The following is a 26,743-nucleotide window of genomic DNA, read 5'->3' on the forward strand; positions in this document are numbered from 1 at the left end:
CCCTACTTTACTTCCTTCTCCTACCACAACTTCAATCCACGACCCACCCTTTCACAACGGCTTTGATGTGGGGTGGTCAACTTTTGCAGTTCCATCGCCATCTCCCTTGCAACCACAAAAACGCATCGCTCATCAAGCAGGTAATCCCCCTCCCCGTGCCACCGCCACTTCCATGACATTCCTGAAATTTCTTGGAACCATCTTCAGAAAGCCTGCTCCGGCTCGTTCGGTCTAGCAAGAGATAATACCCAGTCTTCAGGCAACCCGTGAAGAAGCCACACAAATCTCGCAAATATCAGGGTCGCTAAAGCTTGAAAATTTAACAAAGATAAAATAGAGAAAATACCCAGAAGAAATTAACAATAACTTTGTTGTTGTTGGGTTCTTTGGAAATGGTGTTTGAAAGGAAAATGCTACTGAAGTGCTTACGAGTTGCTTCTCTTCTCTCTATAGGAAATTAAATTTGATAACAGTTCTAATGAAAATGGCTGGTAAGAGTTGTGACGGATAATGATACAGATTGTTGTCCATTCGTTTCTTCTTAGGTTTCTCGTCCATATTCTCTACAGTCTGAACAATAAATATGTTAATTTAACAGATCGCGGAGACGGAGCTGAGAGAGAGCGCGGCATCAAGGAAAGACTGCGCATCGCCCAGTGCATTTTATGTGAAGACCTAAGTTCAATCTTCATGGTGAAGGTCTGACCGTCAGATCTGTTTTCAAAGATCTAACGATCCCTATGTGAACAGGACTATTGCCCGGTACATTAGTGTACCGGACCTACCCCCAATCCCTCTGTCTTCACCATAATCTACAGAAACACGCCCCCAAAACGGAATATACCTTCACTTCACCCATTGGTGAACCTCGAAAAGTTAAAAAGGAAATAGCGCCAAATCGCCAATATGATATATTGGCGGGAGAGTTATCCCTTTCTCTACAGTAGAAAAAAAGGTACCTGGCTTTAGCTGAACTGTGAATCAAAACGATGCAGGGATACCGACAAGGACCCAGTATTAATGATGCCATTTACTTCTTGAGCAGTATTAGGATTCTGAGAAATATTTCCTCCCCTGACTTCTTATCCCCATTTTAATCCCATCTATTATCCGAAATTATTTTTTTTTCGTCACTAAATATAAAGCTGAAAAATGAGTTGGGCTTAATTTATAGTTGGGCCTCGTTTAAGACTCACGGGCTCGTCGAAGATTTATCCTAGCTTCTGATATGTTTGGCTTGCGTAAGCAAGAGCATCTTCTCTCATTACTGTTAGGGTAATTTTATAATTATAATTTATAAAGACAGCGCATAACGGTTAGAGCATGAGAGGTATTGGATTAATTTTCCTTTTGATACAAATAAAATATAATAATGACTTATGTCATGGAAGTTCGTAAACATTAAATAATTCTGACTGACTTTTATTTCAATAAAATTTAAAAAAAAAACAATTAATGGGTTGAACCGAATAGCAAATAGCTCTTTGCAGTCCAATGGGGAAAAAAAAACGCAAGAGGACAATATGAAATGGTATGGTTTGGAGAACATCGTCCATATTTCTAATAATATTTCTTATTATCGTTTTAATTAATGAATTCCTCTGATTATTCTTTTGGGGTTGTTTGGCAAGCTGTTGCAGTCTAATGTTAAATTAGTCCACTGACCCAACGTCACCGTTTAGATGCGCTGACCAAAATCTAGGCGAGTATACAAATTTCAGACTCCTCGTTAACTCGTTTAGTGTCGGTGTGTATAGATACTCGCTTTAGAACCAATGAGAGGCAACTCTAACACGACCGACACTGCTGTCCCAATTATTCTCTCTCATGATTCTGTGGTTCACAGTTCACTTTCCACCAAAGCAATCCATCGCCAGCTGTGACTCACGAATTTGGCTTCTTATTACCCACCCAAAGCCGGGACCCACATAACAGTTGGTCCCACAATTGTCTCTAAAGAGGACCCCATATCGCATGCCTTAACACGTGGAGTGTTTCGATTAGAGGAACCATGGTGAGCTATGATTAACTCTAACCTTTGTAGTAGTTTGTTGGATTAGATTTGTGTAATAATTACTTTACTTACACCTTAAACAAATTGTAATACGTAGCTTGACTATACCAAAAGTTCAACCACTAGGACTCTCATTTCACATGCATTATTATTGGGGGGGTCTTTTTTTAAATTTCACGCTGTGAAGAAGCAAAAAAAAAAAGCCCTATAACGCATCACCACGTGTTTGACTTGGTCATCAGTTAGGGTTTACTTTTTTTCTTTTTTTGGGGTGAAATATTACCAATCACTCAATACTTACCTAAATTAATGTTGTTTTAGTTTATTCAATTATTATTTTAAAAGCATAATCATACAATCCTTTAAAAAAAAAAAAAAAAAACGTAATCATACAAAACCAACATTTGGACAATATATCAAAATAAAAGCCAATGTACATTTATGATGTAAGTAACCACTTTATAGAATTGATAGCTGCAACCTACAATTTTGGTAAATGTGATTGACTACAATACATAAATTCAAAGCTTACTTATTTATTATTATAATTACACTATACAAGTTTTATCATATAAACATCATATATGACGGTCTGCATACACAATAATAAGAGTTCCCACCTGACGATAATGTAAGCTGAGCAAATGCTCAACATGTAGCCACGAGGATATCACTCTTAGTGAAAGTCGAACTCAAAACCTTTATACTCTATACAATTTGATTTCAGAGAAAATCATCACTAGACTATCACCCAAATGATTTTCGAGTAACAATTCACTGGTGTGTTTGGATTGAGATATTTTGGGGAAGGAAAGAGACAGAAATAAATATAATGGAAGTTATAATATTTTTTCTTTTATCATGTTTAGATAAATAAATAAAAAATGATTTGTTATTTATCTGTTTGAATATCCATCATAAAAGAAAGGGAGAGAAAAGTAAATTAGCTTAATTTACTTTTTTTTTTTGTTGTTAAAATATTACTTATAAAGGTAAAAATATGTTTTTACGTTTTAACTTATAGATAACCTAACTCGATCTCCCTTCAAATGACCCCATTTTGGGAATAAGTAATTCAACAAAACTTTAATGAAATATTCTTTCAATTCTCTTCAAATCCCTACTTTTTTCTATAAATTGTTAAAAAAATTGAGAGTAACCTAATTTTCCATTATCCGAATCACTCATTGCAAACACAACATAATGGTCGAGTTGGGTAGGATGGATTGCTGCTGTTAGTCATATAAAAATTGAACTTATCAAATTTACATTTATTATTTGCCGAGATGTATAGAGATCATGGACGATTAATGTACCGGATATTATTCACATTATTTTTCAAAATTCGGGGAATTTATAGAAAACCAAAAACATGTATTTAGCTTATTTTTGCAACATTATAGTAATAAATTGGAGTACTTGTACAAATGTTGTTTTCTTTATATGGAATAGCTTGTAGCAAAAGTCTACAATGATTGCATGATTACTCGTTTAGGCCGAATTTAATATGTTAATCCAACACGTGGAGTTTAATCAATGACTAAGTAGAGGGATTTTGATGGATTAATTGACAATCAACATTAAATTTTGCCAAAATACATGAATGATCACGTCATCAAGAAAAAGCTATCTCCATCGGATATAGAAATCTCATCACTGTGCAACAAATGTGTGTCTTTAGAACACACAAATAGAACTAATGTTGAGAGGAAATGGATGAGAAAAACTACATAAAAATTAGGTGAAATTGCGCTATCATCAAAGTTATTTTTAAAAAAAATAAATCCAAAAGCATTTATTTTATGTGGAAGGCAACTAGGCAAGCCTTGAGAAGGAAGAAAAAAAGAAAACTGAATTTGAGTGTTGCTTTAGGTCCACCGACACTACAATACACATGTGGCATCAAAGACAAAACCGTTCATTCAAATAAAATAAAAGAAAGCGAAGAAAAAGACATGATGTGGTGCCCTACCCAACAACAATGACTTAAATTTAATCTAAAGTCCAAAATATAAAATGTTTTTTTTTTTATTGCCAACTAATGCATGACATGACCAAACATGGCCTATCTGCCCTAACAAATCAAAGCTCAAATATTGTTTTGAGATCATCATCAAAACTTTATAATCCATTTTTTTAATGTGTCCGTTTGAAGATCAATATCATCTAATTATTGCTTTTTGATGAGCTGTGTTTGTTCTACACATTTAATGGAAACAAGAATAGTAAGTGCAATTAGAAATAGGTGAATCGTTATGGGACTAAATCACATGAGTTGGACGATTCTAAGTTCGATTCTCTACGAGAACAATAATATCTTTATGATCACACATTGAGTTCGGTTTGGGAATTGGGACACAGAATCTGTGAAACCCTGTCCTATTATAGGAAAAGAAATTCTAGCCTTTGACTCTAGTATTTGTAATGGTAATTAAAATTATGATCAAGAAATTAATAAAACTAAATCTGTCAATCACAATCAATCAATCCGATAAAGAAGGTAGATCTGGAAATCCAGAAGAAGAAGAAAAGGCCGAAACAGAAATAATAGTTCCATAATAATAATAAACTACTCTCTCTTATTAGTCAATTCCTAACAACTAAACACAGTCAAAAATCAAAATAAGCAGCATGCAACGTGACGAATTAATAAATAATTTAAAATAAAATAAAACCAAAACCAAAACCAAAACCAAGCGGAGAAAAATAAAATTTGTTTTCTCAGTCACCATTGATGACTGAACTGAGCTCATTCATATAAATGCCTGCGCACAGAGAGAGAATATGTAGATCTGTTCACGCGGCGTAAATTGTGTATTTACCCACTCTCTTCTCTTCTCTTCTCTCTCTGTCTCTCACTCTAAGCTCTCTACTAAAGTATTATACGACTATATACTCGTTCTCTTGATTTTATTTTCTCGCTGTAGAAAATTTTCTCGGAAATTTTTTTTGTTTGGCTGTGAGCAACTACGGTGGGGGCACAGACCAGAGCCACCATCTCAATCTGGGGCCCACCGTTACATTTACCTTTTCTGGTCACTAATTAGATACACATATTTACCTTTCGATTTTTGCTTTATTACTCTACATATATCCTTGCTTCCTGGATCTCTTTCTCTCTATTTATCTATGCATCCCATTCCCAATCTCTCCTTCTGTGTTACGCGTCCACATTTACTTTCTCTCTCTAAAAGGGGGCCATCTTCAATGTCATTGCTATAGATTATTAAAGACTCTCCAGCCAGGTTACAGAGGGGGTTCTTGGCTTGTTTTGGAATCAACAGCGGAAAAGCAATTCCACTCCAGGCGTTCGTTTCCTTCCCTTGTCTCTGCTGTATTTTAGGAAACTCTTGGCCTTTTTCCTTCGTTTTTTTTAATTGCATTTACTCCTACGTCGGTTTGTCGGGTGTGGAATGTGGAACTGGATCTTCTGAGAGCGAGTGTACTCACTTCGGTGGGAAGATCGAGTTCTTGAGCTGGGTATCCTGATCTGAAGAAAAGGGGGCTCCGCTTGGCTTTCTTCAATTGAATCGATTTGTGTCTTCACTCTTGGGAGGGAGTGAGTGAGGAGTCATGGACACTGGGGGTCGACTCATTGCTGGGTCTCACAACAGGAATGAGTTCGTACTGATTAATGCAGATGAGAATTCCAGAGTAAGGGACTCCAAAAGCCTCTTTTTTTTTCCCTCATTTTTTTGTTTCTTGATTTGTGTTTACTTAGATTTCGTGTAAACATTACTGTCTGAGGTCGTTTGATGCAATCTGGTAGCCTTTATTCAGATTTGACTGCCGAATTTTTGTTGTGACCGTTTCTGGGTTTTGGCTCTCAATGTTCATCTCTTCCTGATTTGTCCTTTTTTCAAGCTTAGCTTGCCGACAATATTCATAGGAGATATTTCCTCGAAATATTGTTCTTGCAGTGGAATTTTATGCCAATCTGGTTTGATTGTATGTTGTGTTGAAATTGCAGTGTCTAACTGGTAGAACTGGTACCAGCCCTTTGTACTCGATTGCTTATCTTCTGGTCTTGTATAATTTATGTAACGAGCTTTAAATTCGGACTCCGATAAACCTTTTTACCTTCTATTTTTGCAAATATTTACAAGGATCTGCAGTATTTCTGCAAGTTAAAATGCAACTTTTAATATGCACGAAATTCTTTTGAGACTTTTTTGGTTAGCTCTGACCATCCGCGCATGCATCACTTTGTCTGTCCGCGACTAGAATGAAAAACAATTTTTTGACCGCGTGAATGAATTCCTTTCTTTTACTATCCCACTCTTATGAGTGCAATGACTGCACTCCCTCTGGAACATTGGGAGTACTTGTGTTTCAAGCAGATTGCATTTCAAGTTTGAAGGACATTTGGAATGTAGAGGAAATGAGATTTTATCTTATTTAAACGGATATTTTGGTTAATAATAAATTGCGTTTTACTCATTCTATTAAATTAGAAATAGAGTTCGTATGTTCGCACTAGATCGATAATATGATAAAACCTTTATTGAATAGAAATGGTTGGATAATTAGCATGGTCTTTCTCAGTTTTGTTCAGTAGTTTGTTATTGTATATTGCTTTTTTTTTTGTTTGTCACTGGAAGCAATAATTTTAACTATTCTTGCCTTGATCAAGCATTTCATGTTGTTGCTGTGAGCTTTCATATCTGTTTCTTACAGCTTTTTTTGCACAGATTAAGTCTGTCAAAGAATTGAGCGGCCAAGTATGTCAAATTTGTGGGGATGAGTTAGAGATAACAGTAGATGGAGAGCTCTTTGTTGCGTGCAACGAATGTGCCTTTCCTGTGTGCAGGCCTTGCTATGAGTATGAGAGAAGAGAGGGAAATCAGGCATGTCCTCAGTGCAAAACAAGATACAAGCGCATCAAAGGTTGGACTTGATTGGCATTTTAGGAGTACCATCTTCTTTTTAGTACTTCATCATTTATCAGTTTGCCCTAACTAGTTATGCGGCTGCAGGTAGTCCCAGAGTTGAAGGTGATGAGGAAGAAGATGACACTGATGACTTGGACAATGAGTTTGATTATGGAGATCTTGATTCTCTGGGCCCACAGTATGTTGCAGAGGCAATGCTCACTTCGCGCCTTAACACTGGAATGCCGGTGCAATCGGAAAAGGAGTCAACTCCCCTTGGTTCTAAGATTCCTCTTCTGACCTATGGCGAAGAAGTAAGGGCAATAGCCATCCTACTAGTGAATACTATTATGTGCATCTTTGTATTCATAAGCATGCTTGATGCTGGTACATGCACATGCATGCGGGAATGCCATGATTTTATTATAATAACCTTTCTTCTTGTTTTAGGACACTGAAATATCTTCTGATCGACATGCTCTTATTGTACCCCCCTATATGGGTCATGGAAACAGAGTGCATCCAATGCCTTTTTCTGATCCATCTACACCTTGTAAGTTGTTTTGCATTCCATTTTTTTTTATGGCTTTCTGCTTTATTGTGGTTTCCTGTCCTTTTAAGTTACTGGAATTATCGCTATTATTATTGTAGTGCAACCCAGGCCCATGGTCCCTAAGAAAGACATTGCAGTGTATGGGTATGGGAGTGTGGCATGGAAGGACAGAATGGAGGACTGGAAGAAAAGGCAGAATGATAAGCTTCAGGTGGTTAGGCATGAAGGAGGAAATGATGATGGAAACTTTGACGGAGATGATCCTGATTTACCCATGTAAGTGACTTGATCAAAGACCTTCCTATTAGCTCTGTGTTATAATATGTTGGTTAGTCGCAGTTCTTATGGTTGATGTATCTTTATATTGACAATCAAAATGTTTATGAAATAAAGTTATAAGGACGTTGAAGGGATTCCTGTTGTTCTGCCTGGAGTGGATGATGAATAGATTTATGAAAACAACCGAATAACTTATACAAGTACATTAGATGCCCTATGATAAACTTAGTATCCCTTTCATTAGCCATTTTTTCCTGTACAGGCTTCAAGTGTTATGGTGTCTTGTATTTGAACATTCGTAAGGTGTTTTGTGAAGTGGCACGAATGTCAAATATGATGTAAATATTCTATGTAATTTAGTGTGGGGAATGTGTCATAACTGTTTAGGTTTTCTGGATGTGTACCTCTATATTTGATTTCTTTGTCTGGCCTCTTACTGGGTTTTCTTTTTTAATAACTTCCATCAGGATGGATGAAGGAAGGCAGCCGCTCTCAAGGAAATTACCTATCCCGTCAAGCAAAATAAACCCATATAGAATGATTATTATTTTGCGTCTCGGGATTCTTGCCTTGTTTTTTCACTATAGACTTCTCCATCCTGTGAAAGATGCATATCCTCTCTGGCTGACATCAGTCATATGTGAAATATGGTTTGGTCTGTCTTGGATTCTGGATCAGTTCCCCAAATGGTGCCCTATTGTACGAGAAACATACCTTGATCGTCTATCACTGAGGTATATGATGGATGCTACTTGCATAAATTTTGTTATTTTATCTTAATTATTGGTATTCTTAAATCTTTGTCGTCACAGTTCACTTTTGCCTTTTCTACCTTGTAACTTTGTTTACGTTCTCTTAGTTGGTAACATGTACCTCTGTTTTTAGGTATGAAAAGGAAGGGAAACCATCAGAGTTGGCCAATGTGGACATCTTCGTAAGCACAGTCGATCCACTGAAAGAACCTCCACTAATCACTGCAAATACTGTTCTCTCCATCCTTGCGGTTGATTATCCTGTGGATAAAGTTGCATGTTATGTGTCAGACGATGGTGCAGCCATGCTTACTTTCGAAGCCCTTTCTGAGACGTCAGAATTTGCTAGGAAATGGGTTCCTTTTTGTAAAAAATTTAATATTGAACCTAGAGCACCTGAATGGTATTTTTCGCAGAAGATTGACTACCTGAGGAACAAAGTTCATCCAGCTTTTGTCAGGGAAAGACGCGCAATAAAGGTCTGTAATATCTTGTCATAAGATCTGTATAAAACAGATATGGTTTCAGTTCCAGTAGTATCATGATTTTCATGACATTATATCTATAATGTCGGTGGTTGACATGGAACACCCCAATATATTCTCGTTACATACTGATTTTAAATTTCGTTGTTTTCTTCTTTCTATTTCCTGGATTGGCGCAGAGAGAGTACGAAGACTTCAAAATTAGGATAAATAGTCTGGTGGCCACAGCACAAAAGGTTCCAGAGGATGGGTGGACAATGCAGGATGGCACTCCATGGCCTGGGAACAATGTGAGGGACCATCCTGGCATGATTCAGGTGAGATTACTTTTTTCTGTATTATTACTGAGTTCGTTATCTACTTCTATTGGGGACGAGCTTTTGGAGATTTTGATACCCCTTTCTGTCCATGAAATGATTTGTAATGTGCAACATAAAAGTGTCGACTTTTGCTACGACTTGTGGTTTTGCATATAAGATGCGGCACTTGTGATCATGGAATACTGATTATGGTTGTGGCCCGCCCTTGTCATCCAAACTTTGGAATGACAACTGTTAAGGAGTGTTTATGTTTTCAAACCCCGGCGTCCAAAGTGGTTCACCGATGATACTGTTCTTTTTTAAAATTCTAGTTCTTCCTTCAATCGGTAGATGACCTTTAAGGATAGTATCAACGCCTTTGCTGCAGTCCCAGAGAGTTATGGAATTTAAGGACTCTTGGTTCTTTTGGTTAATTTTTTTTGGGTTAAGTATTGTATGCTCTTGATATTTTTTAAGGGCCATATTGAATTAAAGTATCCTTGCTTTTACAGGTCTTCCTTGGTCATAGTGGTGTTCGTGATTTGGATGGGAATGAGTTGCCGCGTCTGGTTTATGTTTCTCGTGAGAAGAGACCAGGGTTTGAGCACCATAAAAAGGCTGGGGCCATGAATGCTTTGGTAAGGCACATTTTTTAGTATTATTATCTCTTCATCTTTCTTCTGCTTTCTGATTGATACCTGTTTTAATGCAATACGTACACAATTCATGAAGGTACGGGTCTCGGGAGTTCTTTCAAATGCTCCTTACCTTCTGAACGTTGATTGTGATCATTATATTAACAATAGCAAAGCCCTTAGAGAAGCAATGTGTTTCATGATGGACCCAACATCAGGGAAGAAAGTCTGCTATGTGCAATTCCCCCAAAGGTTTGATGGGATCGATCGTCACGATAGATACTCAAATCGAAATGTTGTATTTTTTGACGTATGTATACTACATTCCAATGTCTCGTTTATTCTTTTTAACTTTTTTGTAATCATTAAGTTTTTGTCAGAATCCTAATCTTCATATGTGATACAGATCAACATGAAAGGGTTAGATGGCATACAAGGGCCAATATACGTCGGCACTGGGTGTGTTTTCCGAAGGCAAGCGCTTTATGGCTATGATGCACCTGTGAAGAAGAAGCCTCCTGGCAAGACCTGCAACTGTTTGCCCAAATTGTGCTGCCTGTGCTGTGGGTCTCGAAAGAACAAGAAGGGAAAGTCAAAGAATGAGAAGAAAAAGAAGCTAACAAACAGGGAGACATCAAAGCAGATACATGCTCTTGAAAATATTGAAGAAGGGATTGAAGGTATGTATACACCTCTTAGAGGTAAACCTGGTTTGCTGCTCAGCATATTGAGTGCATTCATCCTTAAGTATTTGCAAAAGGTTTAAACCAATAAATGTTGGGCTACTACTGCAGAGCCAAAGATTGATAAATCATCCCATATGTCCCAAGTGAAATTGGAGAAGAAGTTCGGACAATCTCCTGTCTTTGTAGCCTCCGCACTTGTGGAAGACGGTGGCGTTCCTCGAGATGCCAGTCCTGCAGCATTGTTGAGAGAGGCAATCCAAGTCATTAGCTGTGGTTATGAAGACAAAACAGAATGGGGAAAGGAAGTAAGTAAAAATAAGGATATTAACGAAAATTATGTTGTAGATCTACCATTAGCAATACCAATTTGTCACTTTCTAAAATCTGAAATTTTAAATGTCAACCCAGGTTGGCTGGATATACGGTTCTGTGACTGAGGATATTCTGACAGGATTTAAGATGCACTGCCATGGCTGGCGGTCTGTTTACTGCATACCTAAGCGTCCTGCATTCAAGGGGTCTGCTCCTATCAATCTGTCAGATCGTCTGCACCAGGTTCTTCGGTGGGCCCTTGGATCTGTTGAGATTTTATTGAGCAGACACTGTCCAATTTGGTATGGGTATGGTGGCGGGTTGAAATGGTTGGAACGATTTAACTACATTAATGCAGTTGTTTACCCTTTGACCTCGATTCCGTTGCTCGTTTACTGTACCCTACCCGCAATCTGCCTTCTCACCGGAAAATTCATCGTTCCTGAGGTAACATCCTTTTTTTGGGACTTTCTTTGTGGTTCTTGCTGTTGAAACTGGTTTTGTCAAATGCCTTGATAGGTTTAGATCCCTGTTGCTTATAACGTATTTAATGCTTCACTTGCCACACTTTTTCTTTCTTTTTTGACATAAAACATATTTGTGCATACCTTGTGAAGGAAAGAATAGAAGTGGGCATGTCTAGCTAACTTCTTTTCCAGTTTGCGAAGATTTAACTGTAGTTTATTCTTCCATCTCCCATCACTTTTTTATATTTTTAGATGACCGGAAAAATACTATATTTGGAATGCCGACATTTGCTGTCACTTTTGTTTCTTTCCTAAGCTCTGACCATACCCAAATTCAAGTCTATTTTTGACTGATGACTTGGCTTGAAGCTAACTCATGGTTCTTATGTTTGCAGATTAGCAATTATGCCAGTCTTGTGTTCATGGGGCTTTTCATATCTATTGCTGTAACTAGTATCCTTGAGATGCAGTGGGGTGGTGTTGGAATAGATGATTTGTGGAGAAATGAGCAGTTTTGGGTGATTGGAGGCGTTTCGTCACATCTTTTCGCTCTCTTCCAAGGTTTACTTAAGGTCTTGGCTGGTGTCAACACGAACTTCACTGTTACCTCAAAAGCAGCAGATGATGGGGAATTTTCAGAACTTTATCTGTTCAAATGGACAACATTGTTGATTCCACCGCTGACCTTGTTAATCCTAAATGTAGTTGGAGTTGTAGTTGGATTCTCAGATGCCATCAACAACGGCTACGATTCATGGGGTCCTCTATTTGGCAGGCTATTTTTCGCCTTATGGGTCATTCTTCATCTCTATCCCTTCCTCAAGGGTCTCCTCGGGAGACAGGATCGGATACCCACAATCATTGTGGTTTGGTCTATTCTGCTAGCCTCCATCTTAACTCTTTTATGGGTTCGAATAAACCCATTTGTCTCGAGGGATGGCCCTGTGTTGGAAGTTTGTGGATTGAATTGTGACTAAGATACTCAATAAAGACCAGATGGTTTTATTAGACTCTCTGCAAAGTGAAAGTGACCATCTGACCGGGAAGCATCAGTCAATTATATTTGTGCGATTGTGCGCAAGGTGAATTTTTGTGGGGAAGAACTCTGTACTTTTGGTGGTGTATGGACTGTAGATACAAAGGACCAGGAGCTCGACACATTGTTCCTTTTTTTTCTTCTTCCTATTTTACAGGGTTTTTATTTATTCTTTTATTAAAATTCTGTGGAGGGCTTTGTTTTCTTGTGAGTTTGTATTTCTAAGAGAGCATTGAAGTATAAATGATCCCCTTGTCAAGTTGGGGATTGGTATAAGATTCTGAAAACCACTCCTCTCTTCCATGTTCTTTGTTAATTGTTCACTCTGTCTGGACTTGGGCATGTCATGTATGTACTTATATATTGGAGTTTCAAATTATCATGTAATCCTCTGCTAGGAATAAATGTGAACGTTTTTTCGTCTCTGTTTTTCCTGTTTGTGTAGTCGGTCACCATTGAAGCCATACCAATCTGTGGGCATTTGGGCATGTCTGGTTTCTGAGTATATTAGTTGCAGAACCTTTCTGCATTTGGATTTCATATGCTGTATTGCTATGCAGGTAATTTCCAGGCAGTATTGACATTGAGTTGGCATCTCTGTTGTCTATTTTCAACTATCCATTATGAATATGATCTCAATTTCAGACTTTATGTTCCAGAATTCTGGCTTACAACATTAAGAAGAAAAATTATCTAGGCTTCCCTTAATTTAGGAGGGCAAAGCTTGATTGACTCCGCAGTTGATTAAGATGTTCACACGATCGAACCACTGAATTGGGGTGTGTCGTGTGTGATGATAATCCCACATTGGAATATGGTGGATTTGGAGTCTAGCTTATAAGGGATGACAAAAACTTGTGTTGTTAGATTTGAACCCTCATCCCGTGTGACGGGTATTCATCAGTGTGTACTCTGTTTACTATATTGCAATTAGTGATAACTCAATGGGTTGGGTCGATCTCAATATTCCCAAGTCACATGTCCAAAAGACTTTAAATTTATTTACTTATTTGTTTCATAACAAAATAAATAAAGAAATAATAAAAAATAAGTGTTGCCTTTTGGAATTTATTATAAGAAGCTAAATATTGCATATATTCTGTTTAAACTTTAGATAGCCTGTATATTTAAAAAGTATTATATACTATCATCATGAATAAATATTGCTTCAAAAAAAATATTAATTAATTTAAAAACTCTCACGTGCGAGCTGGGAAAATATCACCTAAATTAACATTAAAGTTATTTTGAAAAACTCTGCGCGCCAGATAGGGGTCGAACCTATGACCTTCTGCTTAGGAAACAGACGCTCTATCCACTGAGCTACAGGCGCTACTTTGATGGTAGGCATCGCGTGTTGATATATATATATATATATTCCATAAACTCAACTGAACATATATGATTTGTACAATATATACGCCTCTTCCACATTAAACGGTTTGATCACGTGCAACCAACCTCCGGCTACGTCATTCAACATTATTAAGAGATTTTTTAAAAAAATTTCTCATTTTAAGATTAAAGGAATGACGACTATCATCTCAATGAGTGAAAAAAAATAAAATTCTTCGTCAAGCCTAACCTATATAAAACCATGGCTAATTGCATTCTCATGTCGATCTGGTATACTTTACAACGTACAAATAACAGAACATAAACTGCCGTGTATCTTGATTTGTTAAGAGTGCACAGCTTCAAATCTCAAATCATTTTCATATTAACATACCAGAAAAGGCCAAGATCACCTATGCAAATCCGAGGGAGATCATTTAAATTTTGGGGGTGCCACCAAAATTTCACCAAATCGATCATCCTCGCACACACCAATAAAAACACCTTGCACCAAAGTTATGATCAACTTCCAACACCCACACCAAAAGGAAAAGACCGACAATTCCATCAGTTTTCTTTAACCCTACCCGATCTTAAAAAGGGCTCCAGCTCACATAACTAAACAATCAAAACTTTCTATTCTAACCTCGCTTTTGCCAAAGTAAAGAGTACACAAATCTTTGCATTCAGAGAACCCTGTTACATTAAGAGATTTGAGTACCTACCATTCTAAAAAGGTCTTGGGAAAGCAAATATAACTAGGTCTCTTTTAAACACACGTCCGGCTTAAATGGACAATTGAAAATCCAAAACTACATTACATAGGCATGATTGGAAAAAAGATTATACTACCGCAACTCATTATGTCGTTCAAAATATATAAAATATGAACATGCTATAGCATTCCAACCAGCCGCAGCCCGAGCGAAATTAGAAGTAATCCTAGTCATGACTTGATCAGGTTCCACCCATGAACCTAACACGCATTCATGAGATAGTTGCATGCGAGAAATGTTCACTACGAGGAATTTCTAGACCGAACAAGGAAATAAGGACGACCAATGCAATAGTATTATGCGCCAATAGTGATTTTTCTCATATAAAAGGTATTCCCACCAGAAATTATCACAAGGAACCCGCGGCCAGTGACAGCTTGTTCAAATTTAACCTCTGAACTTTGCTTCATATTCATGAGGTGGCTGCATAAAATAAAGGAATGTTCATCAATAACATCACTATTAGACTGAACATGGAAAATGCAAACAAATATATTATGATCCCCTACAATTCATACTTGCTCCAATTCCTTCCATTTCCACCATAAACGTTTGAATAGCTTCACCCTCTTAATTCAAAATTCACATACTACACCGGATCATAATCCAATAGAAATGTCCTATGGCAATAATCTCCTCAATTATACCACTTCAGCTCATTTATTCATCTTTTTTCTCAAGAAAAGCAGCTGATTGGGTGTATTGTGCAAGAAGGCAGAACCAGGTTGCCAAGCAACATAAATGCAAGATTAATCTTAAGTGCCCTGAAAGACGGTTCTTCCTGAGGAAAACTGGTGAGATGGCGAAAACATATTACCATGAAAATAGCAGAAATCAACCTCCGCGCAAACCATCTCATATGCATTGCACGTTGAGCATTTGCTGAAGCTTCAACACTTTCAAACCGTAAATACACAAAACCAGCACTATGCCTGCAGGAAAGCCAACATACGCAGAATCAATCATTATCATCACAGGACTGCTAACCAAAACAAGATAATGTGACGCAGCATTTATAAGAACATTGAAGACAAACACTAAGAGTTGCTGAAAGGTCAAAGATATAAGAATTGTGAACACATCAAGAGGTTGCAAAAGACATACAGGCGTACAAACTCCGATTCATGAAACTTATATTTGAAGAAGAAAAGTTAGTAAATGAAGGCCTAGTTTGGTCTAAAGATTGACCATATTCCACAAAACACTACCAAAGACGTTCCGACACCTCGACATACAAATCAGAATAATGAGAGAAAAAAAAAAACTAAAAGACATACACACTTAAAGTGGAGTGAACAAGAAAAGGGAGAGAGAAATCATCCTTGCAAAAAAAGGATTGCAAATTGCAATGATACAAATATTGTCGAAGACAAAATGAAATGAGCACTAAATGTCACTGGAGAATCCCACACTCACAAAGAGGCACATTCAGCCAAAAGAGCGAGGCACAAATCCTTACTTGTCCACATATATATGTTTTACTCGGCCATACTTTGAACATTCTTCTTCAACATCATCTTTGATGTCCAAGTGAAAATCTGGCTCAGTCTGGTGAAATAAGATGAGAAAATCAGCACTTCATTTAAACTCACACCGTACAAAACAAGTAATTCACATACCTCAGTTGCTGGATCAAACATATTTTTTAACAATAAACACTCGCTAGCGAGTCCAATAGGTTCAGAGGCTGGAGATGGGAAAACTTGAGCTGGAAGAACTGGTGTCGCAGCCAGTCCATTAATAGGTAAGCCAATGGGCTGCTGACTTGGAGCAGATCCATTTAATATGGGTACTCCAAGAGACCCTGCAATACTGGAAAAATGATTGCACCTCAAGTTAAAATCATGGCTATCATAAACAATTAGAAAAGTATCGAATAGCTCACAAACCTTGAGGCTACGCCAGTGCGGTCCAGCTTCTGCATTAACATAGCTCTTGACTGAGCATTCAAAGACTGCATGAAAACGGTACTATACATCAGGTCAATAGAGACTTGGGCAGAAAAACCTATGCAGCAAGCAAATTAGACAATGCAATCCTTGATAACCCTACGATGAACCCCCAAATTCCGGCATCAAAGGTTTCAGACTGGAAACAACATTTTTAAGAACTTAGAGAAACATTAGTAGTGCACCATAAATTACGATGTGTTTAATTGAAATTGGGGGAGAAAGGAAGTAGAATTCCAGAGCTACAGAGCATATTATTTCAAAGATTCTCAGTGAGATTACCCACCGCATAACTGCTCTTTTTTTTGTTCCTTGCAAATTACAGATGAAACTGCTTCTAATGCAACAGGTATAAGATGCCAGTCTTGTCAACAATGATAGGAATTCTTTTCGTTTTTTGTGTTTTCATTTTTGTAATGTAATGCTGTTTTCCCGATTTGGGAAAGAAGATGAATTCACATTTTAAGTTGTGATGTCAACTGCAACAGAAGAACTACAGAAGCTGTATACATATACCTATGATTGAAGTAAAGAAACTAATTTGAAACTTTCCATCGGGCAGATTTCACCTCATCGCCCCACCATGTCCCTTGATTATTACGTACTAGCAGCCATAACCAATTAGCTAGCACCATATAAAATTTTGGTGAAAACTGGCGTTTGACTTTCCAAATCGCTAATCAATACTCTCTGAAAGACATTTGCACCAATGCATAAGATTAGACAGAAAAGGTAAGACTTTCATTCAAAACCTTCCTCCCAGCACACAAAAGGTGTCATAAGATTGCTAAAGTCCCTTCACTAACACCCGCCAATATATGGTAAGGGAATATTGCTTTTCAAAACCAAAATTAAATAAATAGATACCATTTCTAAAAATCCAGTCAGTGGCCGCCACCTCAAGAACTCCACCGCCTTATGCCTCAACACACTAGACCATTTTCTATTTGCTTATGTTTCTTCTTTAAATCTAAAGCCCACCCACAAGAGCAAAATCCCTTCATCCTAAAACACATTACCAACTGAACCAAGGATCAACTATCATCTCCTAACTACAGCATGTTGTACACGTCATGGCTTTGCACCACCATCAACCAGGGCCTCCAGAAACCAATATGAATAATGTTTTACTTAAAAAATATATAGAATCCTGTTCAATCCATATGAAGAATGTTTTACTTGCAGAATCCATGGAACTCTGCTCATGCATTCTCTTGTAGACACAATAACAATGGCCAAACTTCAAAATGCTTTAAATAAGCAATCAGACTTAAAGGAAGTAATTAGAATAGGCATAAGAGCACTGCCATGCAATGACACTAAAAAATCAAACGAAGAATGTAATACCACCACTTTAAGATCTATCTATATCCTAGAATTGACGAAAATGCAATTAAACTCACCAGTCCACCCCCATCATCATCATCAAAGTCTGCAGACTTTGCTGCAATATCTTGTGTTCCAACATGATCAGTAACAGATGAGACCTGTATGCATGTATAACAGAATTATTCAAAGATATTCAACATTCACTTTCAAAATAATGTAAATAATGATTTTTGCAGCTGTACCCACTACCCACACACGTCACTAAGTAAAACTTCATGATCCATGATTAAGAATCAGGGATATACGATGTATTGGCTGGACGATATTTAAACTTACCTTGATTACTCGACCAACAATCTCCAATTGTCCATTCAAAGCGCTCTGAGCAGACTTTGCACTTTCAAGTTGCGCAAACTATATGACAACAAAGACAAAAAGAACATATAATTGTCATCTGAACGAACGTACATATTCGGATAATCCAATTCAAATGATTCTTGACCACCATTATGATTTCCACTTGAACAGTTAAACAACAGAATAAATAAACAAACAGATGCCATAAGCAATCTTTTCAGACTAGAGTCATACTGACTTGAACAAACCCAAAGCCTTTGCAGTGTCCAGTCTCTAGGTCAAGTGGCAGCTGCACAAGCTCGACAGTGCCAAATGGTTCGAAAATCTGAGCAAACAGCATGAAAGATATGCAAATGTTACAAAAGAACAGCCACTGCCTCAATAACAGAAACATATGAAACATCAGACCCAAAAAAAAAACACTAATTTGTCTTTGAACAGAATGGTAATCCAAAAAAAAAAACTAGTAGGATCACCTGTCTAAGCTGAATCTCCGTCATGTTAAAGTGCAAATTTCCAACATAGAGTTTTCTGTCAACAGCTCCATAAGGTCCAATAACAGCACCTGCGCTGGCACCAGAAGTATTAGATTGAACAAGGTTCTTTTCAGCCTCAGACGGTTTAACCATTACAGGTTGTCCCAGAAGCAGCTGGCCAGAGAGAGCTATCGCCATTGGCACAGACATCGCATCATAAAATTCGATATACCTACAAATAAACCGACGCATTGCAGTTATTTGTCAGGTCTTATGAAGAGAAAAACAATCAAAATCAAAACTCACAAAGCATATAGGAAAGACATATAGGAAACAAAAACTCTAGTGCGGAGAGCTCAAGCCTCAAGCTCAGTTTCTTTTGGTGAATCTGAAGCCTATGTAATAGAAAATGTTAGCTCATTATGGTAACAATGTAGGACCACAAACAGTAAATAAAAAGAGGTCAAGAAGATCTGACAATTTAAAATGATCCAGAGAGAATAGTAGTAGTTTTTTCCATAGCACTTGCACATGTTTCAGTATGTGAAAAACCCACCCACTAAATAGACGACAATGATCTCAACTTAAAGAATGAATCACCAATGATACAGAATTAACTCCTACTAAATATATAAACAATAGTCAAGGATGGCAAAAGGTAGTGACTAGCTTAGGCATTCAAGAAGAAGTCTCCCTGAGTTTTTTAATCTTCCTACATGGGCAAGTTAGATGCAATAAATGATAATAGAAATGAATCATGAATACTCACACCTCATGGATTGGCGTCTATATTAGAAGATATGAAGCAGAAGAAATGGGGAACAAAAGAATTCAGTTTATGCTATCTACCTTGAGTGCGCAGCATGAATTGATTAAACATGAGTGCAAGGTATTCCCATCATCCCTCATCAATATCGCATTTCTAAGGGTCATTTAAGAATACAGTTAAACTTGATTCTTGAAAGAAAGTATGTTAAAGTTACAATACAAGAGTATATCTGCATATCTAGAACACCACTTAAAATAGAGGCACATACCCAACTCCTTTTGAACGTCTTGAATTTCTGTCCATTATCAATTTAACATCCCTCACCTGAAAATTCAAAGAAAAGAAAAATGCAGATCAAATTGGATATTGAAGAAACTTGCACGAAAAGGATGAGTAATAAAGAACATCAAGGATGTTCAAAGTACATGAGAAAACATCCAGTGGGGGTTTGGTTTCCAAAAGATCATTGTGTGAGATGTATATTGCATATGCCCTTGGGGATGATTGGTGTGGGGATTCATATATCACAACTCATGCCCTTGGGGATGATTGGTGAGGAGGTTAACCACTTGAAGGCATTACAAAGCAATTGCATACTGCATAAAATAATTACTAATAAAAGGTTAAACAAGTCTCTGGCACAAGGCTTTGGCACTGGAGACCAGGTAAGATCTATGAACAAAAAAGAGCCACTAGTTCGGACAATTCAAGCAATAAGTATGATAATGGTTCGACTAACCTTGCCTGCTTTTGAGAAGAACTCATAAACATCCCTCTCCTCTGCCTTTAGAGGCATCTGTGAACACCATATACATGACAAGTAAGCAAAACTTGTTACCAACAATGCGGAAACCAAAATATGAAAAAACATTAGAAGGTTCTTCTACAAAGATGACAGACTACATTGGTAACATATTTGTAACATATTTTACCTGGAAGGCAAAAACGGTTCTCTGGTCCCTTTCAGGATCAGCTTCAGGCTCCACAGTTTCTTTCTTGTCTTTAAATCTCCTATTACCCAAACCAATTTTTAAACTATTAAAAAAAGGGTAAAACTAATCAAAATTTCATAATAAAAAAATTTTGGCATTGTAAAAACAGGAACATAGAAACAGCAAAAATAAAACCAGTAATAGTCATAGACTCATAAAATGAGCATCAAAGTTTAGATGCTTTGATATAAAATGTACGAAAGACACCAGATAGAGTAGCGCATATTTCTGAAATTCCAAGATAATATATAATTTTTCCTTACAAATCCATTCTAGTTATGTTAAACCGAAAAACAATAGTCACTCTAACCTAATTTATAATCGGTATTGACAATTATAGTGACAATTAGATGCTAAGCAAGAGAAAAAATCAATTCATTTGAACTAAGGAACTGCGGCAAGTAAACCAGGATATGCTCACACTAAGTTTCAATAACTAACAAAACTGAACTTCATGAAACCAAGCATTACCTGTGATCTCTCATCTCTATTTCATGTTCTCCCTCTCTAAGCTCCTTCTCCCTCTCCTTCTCAACACTGTCGTGTCTCCTTGACGAGCGGCTTCTGCTTCTTCTAGACACCTCTCTCTCGACCTCTCCCTCCCTATCTCTTTCCTTCTCCCTCTCCCGATTGGACTTCTCTCTCTTCTCCCTCTCTCTTTCTCTCTCCCTATCTCGTTCTCTCCGCTCCTTCTCCTTCTCCCTATCCTTCTCCCGGCTACCCCTCTCCCTCTCCCTCTCCCTCTCCCTATCCTTCTCCCTGCTACCCCTCTCCCTCTCCCTATCCTTCTCCCTGCTATCCCTCTCCCTGTCCCTATCTCTGCCTCTGTCCCTGTCCCTCTCAGATTCTCTTTCTCTATCTCTATCCCGGCTGCTCTTATGACGATCCTTGTCGCGCTTCTCATCGTCATCGTCTCTTGATTTTTTGCTCCTCCTGCGCTCCTCTACTCCGTTATCGATATCTTCATCGGCGTCTCTCTTTCTGTAACTCCTCTCGCTCTTCTCAGCTGTACCGTCTCGCTTCTTCTTAGAGCCATCCCGATCCTCCGATTCTTCCACAGTTTTCTCCAGATACTCGTACTCGTCGAAATCCATTGCTCTCACTCACCTTTCGGATGAGAGATTCGAAAGAGTTTCGTCGGAAACCCTAGATTTGGATATCAGTGGAATGTTTAGTTTTTAGGGGTTTTGTTGGGGTTTCGAATGGGCTAATTCCAATGCAACGAGTCGAATTCGTTCGGTTGGCAACTTAACTGATTTTTTTAATTATTATTTAAAGGTATTTATAATCTCTCTTGACTTCGGACTGTACGTACTTTAAAAATACGATACTACCCTTACTCAAAATGTGCAATGTTTGTAGTAGTTCATTAAAATGGTACGCCAAGCCAAACGGAACTTATAATCCTTTGAACTAGTTCTTAATTAGGAATTGATCACGGACTCACTGCACTGTACAGAGAATTCTGCAGGCCGATATGTGGGGGTGTGATACCTAGCTTCAGGTGGCAGGGACAGGGCTGCTCTAAGACTAGGACAGAGTGTTTTCAATAATGGGGGTTAGAAACTGACTTCTTATGGCTCCAATGCCAACTGCTTCAACAAGCCAGATTCTTGGAAATAATGAGTGTTTTGAAATTTGAACCGTATGCTTCTAACAACTACAGTGGCAGAGTGCTAAGGTTACTTACTCTGCCATGCCATCCTTCCCTGTCTTTTGGTTCTTTACTAGAATATAAGACTCTGTTTCTCTTGGCAGTGGTGAATTTGTTGTGGTGAACAAACATCTACTTCATTAATTGTCTGAAATGGGACTCTGCTCTCCGCTATTAAAACTCCATAATATATGGCATGCAGTAACCCAGGGGGTTTGTGGGCTGCCGGGCTGGGTATATAGAAATTTAACATGAAGAGTTTAGTAAGCTGTATGTTTGGTTTGGGTTGGGCTGGGATGCCCTCAGAACTATTGTATTGTCTAGGCCCAATGATGGGGTTTTACCTTTTCACTGTTTTCAGTGGACTTTTTGGTTAGCTTGATCGTGTGGTTACTATTGACATAAATGCTTTTCACTGTGGCGACCGGCTACGACATAGTCACAATGCAAAATGTCAGTTGTCAATTATCTCGTGTGTATTCGGTGTCGGTTTTTAACCGTTCTGACTTAACAACGAACAGCCAGCCATTGCGAAATCTGTCTGACCAATTGCTTCTTCATATTTGATTGACAAACTGAACCTTGGAACATTCTAACTGCAAACAATCAATGTGGTGGGCCTTATTTGCATGAAATTTTTTAATAAAAGAAGACAGAAGAATGGAGCCTCTGCCTGTCTTGGGTGGTTAACAGTTTTTCCACCGCACGAGCTTCTGTGCCATTAAGAACCGGCCTTGAGACGTTTATAGCTTTGTCGATGGTATCAGTTGGACCCCACAGGCCAATTGGTTGCATTCAATCCATTCAAACATTGCTCTGGTTGACCAATATTTGGTAATTAATTATGATAACGATGCTTATAAAAAAAAAATTATGATAATGATCAATTTTATGTTCTTATTTGTATGTTTGCTTGTTCACGCCTTGTAAATCAAATTGTGCACCTCTTTGTGGTGGTTGTAGGCATTTTTCATACTCTCGGTTTCATTTATAATTGGGTTCAAACAATTCTACGTAACTCAACAACTTGAGAGATAATCTATTTGTGAATTTTTCTTGGGTCAAACCATTTCAACTCGAAAGCTCCGGAGTGCAATTCTCGCTAGGAGCAAAATACTATTGTGGTCATGTGTTAAGTTTTAACCCAATTTATCATGTCGTCAGGTGAGAAGAATTTCTATTTGGACAAATCTAACAATCAAAGTTTAGGCTTTTTATCGGATATCTTAATGATAAGTTTGTATGGTGTCGTTCTCGGTTTTCATATGGTTTTTGGTTAAACTAACATTAGGTCATAAAACATGATTCAGTAGCTTAAACTTGTGATGCACAACCGCATCAAAATAACTGGCGTTTAAGTACAATTGAAGGCACTAAACAGAAGGTCACAATTGATAACTTTGACTTCCACTCGCATTTTCCTTTACAAACTTTGAAGTTTTTTTTTTTTTTTTTTTTTGAGAAGAAAGTCCATTAACTCAACTCCACATATACATCAATGGGGCGCTCCTTGTCAACCAAGGAAACAGCCTCATGAGGACAACCATTCCTCCAAATTGTTTTCCTACTACCATTCTTAGCTAAACGAGCTAACAAATGAGCTACAGAGTTACATTCTCGTGGTACATGCTGACATTGTGTAATCCCCAACCGTTCTAAGAGAGACTTCGCCTCTATAGCAAAATGACCAAGCCTAGAGTCTAGGTAATCATCCGCCATTAGAATCTCCACCACATTAGTTGAATCAATCTCCAAACAAAAGCCACGATGACCCTCATTCAACAGACATCTAAGAGAGCATGTGACTGCTAACAGTTCAGCGAATGTCGGATCAACTCTCCCATGCATTCTCTCAGACAAGCACAAAATGGGGTCCCCACATTGGTTTCTAAGGACTGCTCCTGCACCAACCTCATCTGAACCCATAAAAATAGCCCCATCTACATTCAACTTATACTTCCCATATGCAGGGGCCACCCAGTTATTACTCCGAATGACTGGACTGCCAACCAAGGTAGTAGATTGTCCCTCTCGACTACTAGATATTCCGCCCGTCAGAAACTCATTAGAGAAAAGCCGCACCTTCGATACAAGATCACCTATATCAGCTCTTTTTCCTTCGTGAATAGTAGAATTTCTGACCCCCCAAAGCAACCAAATAACAGTCGCAAAGATGGTCTGAACAGTGCTTGAACCTGACTGCAGAACCTTTGCCATCCAGTCAATAAACTGAAGGCCACGCCCTAGCTCATAAGCTTCACAAGGGTGAAGTTTTGTCCATAGCTGGTCAGCAATAACACACCTCCTAAACACATGCTCCACATCTTCTACTGAGTTACCGCAGCTAAGACAATAAGAATGGTTACCCACATGCCGCCTTAACAGATTTTGATTTGTGGGCAAAGCATTGTTTGCAGCAGACCAAATCAAGTGTCTAATTTTTGTTGGAACTTTCATCTCCCACAATTTTAACCATGGTATACCCATACCACTACCACTAGATGAGGGCGCAAAGGACTCCTGAGACTTCCAATTCATTACTTGATGATAAGCACTTTTGACAGTGTAATGCCCACGGGACTCCCAATGCCATATCATAACATTCTCTTCTACTTCTACAGGCAAAGGTATGGCCATTATTGTATCTGCTTCAAAAGACAAAAACATTGACCGCACCTTTGAAGTTTTAACTATATATGATCTTTTGGATTTTAATTTGATTTAACGACAAAAAAGAAAAAAGAAATTTGGTTTGAGAAAGTCAACTGACCTATAAAAGGCCAAAAAAACAAAAGTTTTACGGACAAAATGGGACATGATCTTCTAAACTGACCTTCAACATCATTAAGTTCGTCTTCCATTTGAGATATTAATAGTTGACCATTTATAGGGTCCAAATTATTGAAAAAAAAAACACACACACACCATTAATAGTTTAATACACACATGTGATATGAATTTATATTAAACTGCACCTAATAATTAAAAGCACCACATTTCAGCAAAAGCATATAAATTAAACAATTCTCGTGCACAACGCTCTTACAACAAACGAGAGAAATATGCATAATGTGTGTAGACATTAACTCTCAAAAAATCTGTGAAGAAATTAATTATTTTCAACAATTGAATTTGTGACGCAATATTTAATAATTATTGATATTTGAGGGTTGATAGTTTGTGGAAAATTTGTATACTCTGATTGCTGTCATGTCGACCATATCTTTCAACTCTTCATTTTCTAAAGTTTTTACTTTTTTTTCTTTGCTGTTCTTTCACTCCTATTGGAGCCTTTTTCTTGAAGTCTTATCTTTTCTTTTTTATATAGGGTGCTGCTTGCTCTATTTGATCTATATCAACTTTGACTTTGACTGACCTAAACTTTCAAACATATATCCCATACCTACTAATTACACGTTGTAAATAAACTAATCATCGTGAAATTATTTATTGTTTGTTTAAATTCTTGTTAAATGGTAAAGTATTGATATGAAGAGCTGAATTTAAATCCTTCAATTAAAAAAATTCATTTCCAATCAGCTTATCCACTCTTGATATTGTGTATCTGTGACATGAACACAAATATATAGATACACATATATATGTTATCAAACAATCGGTGGGTGTATATCTTGAAAAATTCTATATTTTGTTGTCAAAAATGGAGACAAAAGCCATGTCGAATAACTTGAGATATTAGGAATGTTCGGGAATTATCCCCAGAATCATTTTTCATTATTTCAGAAGTATCAACAAATTAAAGAGAAATTAAACTTAACATAACACAATTAACAAATACAAAATTTACGTGGAAAACTCCAAACCAGAGAAGAAATCACGGGTAGTGTTGCCAGAGATAACTAGAGAGACTTCACTATATGAAATTATTACAATCATATTGTCAGTGACCTCTCTCTATCCAAGAGAACTCAAGAAGTCTAGAGATTTTTCATAAGCCTTAATTCAGCTTATCTAAGATTTTGTATCTTGAACTTCTTACAATCTCACACCCTTGAACCTATATTCGAACCCCCAAGAGGTACACCAAGATATAAACCACAAGGTTTTTCTCACATTGCCCTCTCTCTTTCTCTCAGACGCATCTCTAAACCCAAAGAAACAAATAATAAGAATTAGGGTTAAGTAAACTTATAAATAAGCCCCCTATTTATACTAAAATAGTGCAACCTCAACAGTCGTTCGGACAGCTATTTAGCTCGTTCAGACGCCTAGCCCTTTAACCTGCATCTTAATTGATTTTTAACAGAGCCGTCCGGATTCCTGACTGCCCACCGCCCATCCGGATGGGTTGTCCAAATTGTCCTTGTTGGACAACCCTCTTCAAGGAAAGATCTCTAGTAAACCTCCTTGGTCACTTCACGTACCCAATCGTCCAAACGCCTAAACATCCGTCCAAACAGTTACTTGAGAATAATGTTACACCGCAATAAACTTCGACTATACACATGATTCGCCCCAATGCCAAATTTCTAATCAAACCTCACAAGGAACTCACATTCCCCATCAAAGTTGTGTTTCCCATCGAAAAGCTGGACTTTGTATTCTATGTAACTTTTCACACATCAGCAGGTTTTGCTTGAAAATAAAAAAAAAAATGCATTTGTTTATTAATACTTTTAGGATTTGTTTCGAGAAAAGGATAATGCTTCCTATAATATAAAAACGTGTCCAACTTATTTTTATTTATATGGAATCT

At 37.6% G+C, this 26,743-nt stretch overlaps 2 protein-coding genes and 1 non-coding gene across 3 annotated transcripts; 1 reads left to right on the forward strand and 2 right to left on the reverse strand.

Annotated features, from left to right (window-relative positions):
- Positions 1-5,109: 5,109 nt before the first annotated feature.
- On the forward strand, positions 5,110-12,818 carry LOC120002343 (cellulose synthase A catalytic subunit 2 [UDP-forming]-like). The gene is made up of 14 exons (XM_038851066.1): positions 5,110-5,668; positions 6,706-6,901; positions 6,991-7,199; positions 7,336-7,438; positions 7,537-7,714; positions 8,185-8,451; positions 8,603-8,948; positions 9,134-9,271; positions 9,766-9,891; positions 9,986-10,198; positions 10,295-10,568; positions 10,683-10,879; positions 10,983-11,333; positions 11,749-12,818. Exons 1-14 carry the CDS (start codon positions 5,588-5,590, stop codon positions 12,328-12,330), a joined length of 3,261 nt encoding a protein of 1,086 aa, XP_038706994.1. The 5' UTR covers positions 5,110-5,587; the 3' UTR covers positions 12,331-12,818.
- Positions 12,819-13,649: 831 nt separating this feature from the next.
- On the reverse strand, positions 13,650-13,722 carry TRNAR-CCU. Its single transcript has one exon. It is a non-coding gene; the product is annotated as a tRNA-Arg (tRNA).
- Positions 13,723-14,339: 617 nt separating this feature from the next.
- Positions 14,340-21,619, reverse strand: LOC120002344 (RNA-binding protein 39-like). The gene is made up of 13 exons (XM_038851067.1): positions 20,844-21,619; positions 20,313-20,391; positions 20,120-20,176; positions 19,649-19,704; positions 18,612-18,843; positions 18,374-18,460; positions 18,115-18,192; positions 17,853-17,936; positions 16,390-16,454; positions 16,120-16,312; positions 15,960-16,048; positions 15,318-15,432; positions 14,340-14,923 (listed from the first exon to the last, which is right to left on the reverse strand). The coding sequence occupies exons 1-13, from the start codon at positions 21,464-21,466 to the stop codon at positions 14,888-14,890; spliced, it is 1,794 nt and encodes a 597-aa protein (XP_038706995.1). The 5' UTR covers positions 21,467-21,619; the 3' UTR covers positions 14,340-14,887.
- Between the last annotated feature and the right edge of the window lie 5,124 nt (positions 21,620-26,743).

Source organism: Tripterygium wilfordii, chromosome 7 (genome assembly GCF_013401445.1).
Source record: "Tripterygium wilfordii isolate XIE 37 chromosome 7, ASM1340144v1, whole genome shotgun sequence".
Classification (NCBI taxonomy): Eukaryota; Viridiplantae; Streptophyta; class Magnoliopsida; order Celastrales; family Celastraceae; genus Tripterygium; species Tripterygium wilfordii.

Bases quoted from the DNA above. Each gene is read 5' to 3' on its own strand.
- LOC120002343 (XM_038851066.1), top strand. From the start codon at position 5,588: ATGGACACTGGGGGTCGACTCATTGCTGGGTCTCACAACAGGAATGAG. The intron at 9,272-9,765 runs GTGAGATTACTT...TTGCTTTTACAG, and splicing joins ACCATCCTGGCATGATTCAG to GTCTTCCTTGGTCATAGTGG. The intron at 11,334-11,748 runs GTAACATCCTTT...TTATGTTTGCAG, and splicing joins GAAAATTCATCGTTCCTGAG to ATTAGCAATTATGCCAGTCT.
- LOC120002344 (XM_038851067.1), bottom strand. From the start codon at position 21,466: ATGGATTTCGACGAGTACGAGTATCTGGAGAAAACTGTGGAAGAATCG. The intron at 16,455-17,852 runs GTGAGTTTAATT...GTTTTCATGCAG, and splicing joins ATGATGATGGGGGTGGACTG to TCTTTGAATGCTCAGTCAAG. The intron at 16,049-16,119 runs GTATGTGAATTA...TTATTTCACCAG, and splicing joins TGTTTGATCCAGCAACTGAG to ACTGAGCCAGATTTTCACTT.